General features: G+C 33.3%; 1 protein-coding gene across 3 annotated transcripts in view; it reads right to left on the bottom strand.

Moving 5' to 3' along the window:
• Positions 1-510: 510 nt before the first annotated feature.
• Positions 511-6,000, bottom strand: part of FAR1 (fatty acyl-CoA reductase 1) — a 61,884-nt gene continuing 56,394 nt past the window's right edge. For all 3 annotated transcript variants that reach the window (XM_004613583.3, XM_055141506.1, XM_055141508.1), the window contains exon 12: positions 511-4,208. In XM_004613583.3, the coding sequence (XP_004613640.1) occupies positions 4,046-4,208 (163 nt within the window). In that variant the 3' untranslated portion in view covers positions 511-4,045. The remainder of the gene's footprint in view (positions 4,209-6,000) is intronic.

The following is a 6,000-nucleotide window of genomic DNA, read 5'->3' as shown; positions in this document are numbered from 1 at the left end:
ACATACTTGTATAAATATATACTTTAATAAATTCAAAAAATCTCCATTGCCTCTTTTCCTTATAAATAAAAGTATTATCTGTGGAGGGGCTGGAATGATAGTACAGAGGAAATGGCACTTGCATTTCACACAGCCAACCCAAGTTCTATCCCCAGCATTCCCTATGGTCCCCAGAGCCTTCCAGGAGTGATCCCTGACTGCAGAGCCAGCAGTAAATCCTAAGAACTGCTAGATATAGCTCCAAAACAACAGCAACAACAACAAATTATTGTCTATGATTTGCAATGAAACAATTAAAGCCCTACTCTGAGTTCAGATCCACAGTAAAATACTAAACTCACACTTATATTTTTCTAAGTACGTTTTATTTTATTTGTGGTCCCAGGGATCAATCCTTTATACATGCAAGGCAAAACCTCATGCTGAGATATAGCTAATGCTGAGCTATATCTCAGTCCTAATAAATGAACTTTAGACTCATTAACTTTCAAAGCAGCACATCAAACTTAGTGTTACTCAAATTTGTCTTTAATTTAAAAAAGAATTATTTAACAATTTTGCACAACTATGCTGAATTGACAAAGATGACTTATTTAGGAATCTTAAGGGTAGCAGAGAAATATGCTAAGATACCACCATAAAAAAAAAAACACATTCATGAATAGAAAATGCTTTAAGACAAAAACTAAGTTCAGTAAGAAAATATTTCTTTCATCAGATTGTTAGTTTTAATATCAAATTGTGCAGCAAACTTTCCTTTCCTAGATTCTCACACGAACGGTTGAGTTTTCCTCAAAAAGGAGCAAGTCAAGTTAATCGTTTCAAGTTACGGTTTAGAATCAGGCTGGAAGCATGTTTGGAAAACCATTTACATTCCCTTGTTTACAGCCTGATAGCCATTTGTTGGGTGATGTGGGGCACCTCTCAAACAGTACTCAGGGGGCTAGGGACCACTTCCAGTGATATATAGTCCAGCCAGACAGGCCTGATTGACTCAGTGCTTTAGTCCAGCACTGCTGGGGAATGATGCTCTTTTTTATCCTAGTTAATCTGTATTACTAATGAATGATCTCTTATACTAACTGAGTAAGTGAGTAAAACTGTAGCTATAAATTCAATGTTGAGACAGCCTTTGGATCTGGCAGTCTCCTGGTACAGAAAATAAAAAATTCACCTCATCCTAGCTAAATACACAAATATAACACCTTAACAAAAATGTTTACCCTAACTTTCAATTATTAAAATGCTATTGGAAAAACTGGAATTAAATAAAATTAAGATATAATGAATATACCATAAAAAAAGATAGTAAGTATAAATGACAACAGCTTCCTATAATCCCAAAGACATTATCTTATAAGTAACCTCAGAGTAATTTTCAGAATATAGGAAAATACAACAAATTCTGTAACGGAAATGTAGGGTTTCATTTATTACTTTCTGATTTACAAAGACACCCTATAATGCTTGAATTTGCTTTTTATAAAAGATTACCAACTTACATTTAAAACAAAAAGCCCTTAAACTAGTTCCTAAAAAAACACAAAAAAGGTTTTCCTCCCTGATTCCAAGCACAAATAAATTCAAACAATGCTTATTTTATACCATCCTTAAGACAAAGAATGCACTGCTATACACGTGCGTTGTTTTAAGACACATTAATGTTACCAAATCAAATATCAATATATTCACAATGATGTCAACATTGACGTCTACAGATGCCAGAATTGTAGGAATCCAGAGTGAACAGAGGGGGGGACAAAACAAAAAATTTATACAATACAGCTTTATCAAACGAGTCAAATGAAATGTTAAATTTATTTAATAGCCTATTCTGTTAAAATTGAGCTTGAGTAGAAAATATAATCAAAAAGAACTAAAATCATATTTAGTGAATGACACAAGCAAAAGTTTGCAAAATCTTTGAATTTAGAGTCTAGTTCATAAAGATTAACAATCCCTCATACTTTTCATATTAATTTTCGAACTGCAAGACTCCAGTATGACATAGTACTTTATTCATTAGATTTAACAAACAAAACAAAATTCAATGGCCTCAGCACCCTCCCAGTTACTATTTCTTTAAATTGAGTTACAAAAATAATGACACAGCTGAGAAGACATACTCCTATGTACTTCATATGCCTATCAAAGTTGTACCTGATTTTTTTGCAAGACATAAAGGCAATTCATCTAATTCTAGATATATTCAGCAAAAGTATAAAAATCAAACAAATGTGAGCATGTTTTTAAAACATTATGGAAATATATTTAAAGAGATGGAATACTCAATGCATAGAGCATCTATAGTTAATTATGTAGACCAATTTAAAATCAAAGGCATCATTTAATCCATTATCGACACTCGTCACAGTCTCTCACACCTTAAACAAGGTATGGTCCTAGACCAGAGACTAGCATCATGAGCCAAAGAACTTTTATATCTCTATATATTTATTACATATTTATTTCAAAATAATGTTTAAATGTTTTACTACAGAAAATCTGGCTTCGACAAGGAAGCAGCATTTTTCCTTTCCAACATTACACCTGCATGGAAGAAGGTGATTTCCTTTACATTTAGTTTTTCTCACATTAACAAAATAAACTTCTTATACACTGCATTTAAATTGATATTTGAAGACAAAATTCTATGTAACTTTTTGTATTGTGAATTGACCTCACTGAACATATTCAAGATAACAATGCTGACTTATATATAGTACAACTTGATCAGCTAAATTAGAATGTTATGCTGATCAATCTATTAAATCAAATGTATTTTAAAACAGTAAGGAGAATTAACTACTACACAGGGTTAAAGGGAACTACAATGTATCATTAAAATATACATTAATCTGTTGCTATTACATGTTTCTATAGTTTATTTCTTTTCTACAGCTAAAACCACATGCAGAAAAAATAAATGATATTTTCAAACTCATTCAACAGATTGCTACTTTATGTGGTATGTAAATAAATTCCTTTATTTAATTTTATACACATCATGTTATGTATTTTTCTCTTAAAGGAATTCAGCTCTCAAGGTCAAAAATTAGTATGTGTTTACACACATGACAAATGTTATGACAATCTGCAAATACATTCTTCCATAATAATGCACTTTCAGTTTTTACTGATAACAAATCATAAGCTTTTCAAGAGGGAGGAACACACAAGTATGATGAGTCACATCCCCACAAAAATCTCAAGAAATTCTTTAGCTTAAAAAATCCAAAAATCTCACAAGACTATTTTTCGACTGGTCATAATGTGGGAACAATGTATTCCTTTTATTTTTTTGCACTAACAATCTTACTGAATTTCATAACATTTTCTTTCAAATTACAGTATATATTTTTAAGGATCTTCAAAACCATTTAGATTCAGTAGAACTTTAGAGTTGCAACGGACTTCTGATTACGAAAGCAAAAGACAGCTTACAGAAAAATAATATACAAATCTCTTATTGGAAAAGAAAAATTACAGAATGTCTTTCGTGTCTGAGAGACAGTTCAATAACTTACAGGACTGATGTAAAAATAGTTTGGCTGTAATTTTAACAAAAATAAAATCCACTTCAATGCAAAAAAAAAAAAAGTCAAACACTGAAGAACAAAATATCAACCAACTTAGCTACCATTCCTGTCCAAATAAATGTTTTCCATTGCACTAAATATCAGAATTAGAAATGCACAACTTTAAGGCATATTTTAATTAATATGGTTCCAGAATTGCACAGTTAAACTGGTCAGTGCTCCTACTACCCCATTCCTACCTCTCCCCACCCCTCTCCCCAGGGATCAAAATGTTAAGTTATGGTTTTTGTGGCTACTGTAGATTTGAGCTGGCATTATTACAGTGTATTCATTAAGTTTTATGAGGATAACATTAAAATGTTACATAAAATGTACCATAATTTATTTCACACTCTGATCTAAGATGGTTTAATGTCTTGACAAAAGGTGAGATGATTTCAGTACATTTTACATTTGTTCATTCAGACCACCATATACATAGATGTTCTAATGCTTAATTCTTCTCTTCAGTATCTCATAGTGCTGGATGCTCGGAAGTATGACAGAAACTTGTAACACAGACTAACCACAAAGTACCAGATATTTCTTGCCATCTGTGATCTTGCAATAAAAATGCGCCAGATCAGGATCACAAGGATAGTATTGAAACCGTAACGAATGTTCCTCAACCTGGAAAGTAAATAAAAAACTTATAAGATTTCCTTAAATATGTCTGATGGCATAACAAAACAATGGTTAGTTTTTAATCTAATCAAAGTTCAAATATGTATTTATTTAAAAATTTCAAACTTCTTTACTTTTTTGGCTTTTTAGGTCACACCCGGCAATGCTCAGGGGTTACTCCTGGCTTTGCACTCAGGAATTACTCCTGGTGGTGCTCGTGAGACCATATGGGATGCTGGGAATTGAACCTGGGTCAGCTGCATGCAAGGCAAGCACCCTACCCACTGTACTATTGCTCCAGTCCCTTAAAATTGAGAACTTTTAAGTTAGAAACTTAGCAAAACACAAACCTGACTATTCAGACTCTAGATAGCAGTCTACTACATAATATAGTAGACCTCCACACACATAAAAAAATTATAACAGTATATTGGGAATGAAAATTTGTTCACTCAACAAGCATTATTGAGTATCCCTCCGAGTGCCCAATACCATCCTAAGAAGTAAGTGTATTGTAGGTAAAGCAAACATGCCCTCTGTACTACTCCCAGAGCTTCCCATCTAATATAAAAGGAATCTTTGATGTATACATCATTCTATCGACACTTTATTTTTTAATATTTTTAAAATTCTTTTTATTTTAATTAATCATCGTGAGATAGTTATAGACTTACAAATTTTCGTGATTACATTTCAAACAAACAATGTTTGAATACCCATCCCTCCACCAGTGCCCATTCTCCACTACCAATGTCCCTCCTGTCACCCCCACCCCTTCCCACACCCTGCCTCTGTGGCAGACACATTCCCTCTTACTCTCTCTCTCCTTTTGGGTGTTATGGTTTGTAACATAGGCACCAAGCAGCCATCATGTTCAGCAAACATTTTAGAGACACTAATGTTTGTCCTGTTCTTTGACATTTCTTGCAAAACTAGTTTCGAGGCTATTAACTCCCTAAGCTTTTGTCTGTCCATGAAACTCTGTATCATTCTTCAAATCTGAATGATAATCTAGCTGGATAGAATATTCATGGTTAGTTGTTCATTTCATTGAGCTTTTGTATTATACTTCTCTGTTCTCTTCTGGTTCGTTTGATAAATCTGCTATGAATATACTGGGCTTTTCTTTATATATGTAAGTTCTTCTATTGATTGTTCACCTGACTTTTGAGCATGTGACTGATACCATTAACTTTATGTATTGTAAACCCTGGTACCCCAATAAAAATGTTTTAAATAAGAACTAGTTACTGTTAAAATTAACTTTGTGTTTGAATTCTGAATTAACAATAATTTTTCTTCTTCTATTTTCTGAAGGGTTTTTTCCTCCAATCAGGAAGTATTACTTTTATAAAGAATCTAAGGGAATAAATGTAACTATTTTACAAAGAAAATATTCTTTGTAGTATGACCTTATTTTACCTCTTTTAAAAATATTTTTGAGGACCCTCTGCGCCTAAAGACTTTGATTCCAGAGACTTCTTAAAGCAATGCACTGGGACTGTGAGCTGGGCTATGCAATTTCTGGCAGAATTTTCCCTGGACTTTATACAGAAATCCAAACCCTTAACATTTAACATTTATAATTGTCAGCAATGTGAAACGATTCCTTTTGAACAGGTCTGACTTGGGGGGGAAACTCCAAATAATAACAGTAAGTTTTTGTTGAAATATTGAAGGTTATTAATGTAGCAGCCACCTCTCTGGACTGTGAACTAAGCAAAAGCCCCACGCTGGCCGACGCGGCGTGGCGTACACCATACTTTGAGGCGCAGGAAGGGGGATGAGGGGGAAAAAA

Source organism: Sorex araneus, chromosome 6 (genome assembly GCF_027595985.1).
Source record: "Sorex araneus isolate mSorAra2 chromosome 6, mSorAra2.pri, whole genome shotgun sequence".
Taxonomy (NCBI): Eukaryota; Metazoa; Chordata; class Mammalia; order Eulipotyphla; family Soricidae; genus Sorex; species Sorex araneus.
The sequence above is the reverse complement of the archived record's forward strand: the minus strand, read 5'-3'. Positions and strand labels throughout refer to the sequence as shown.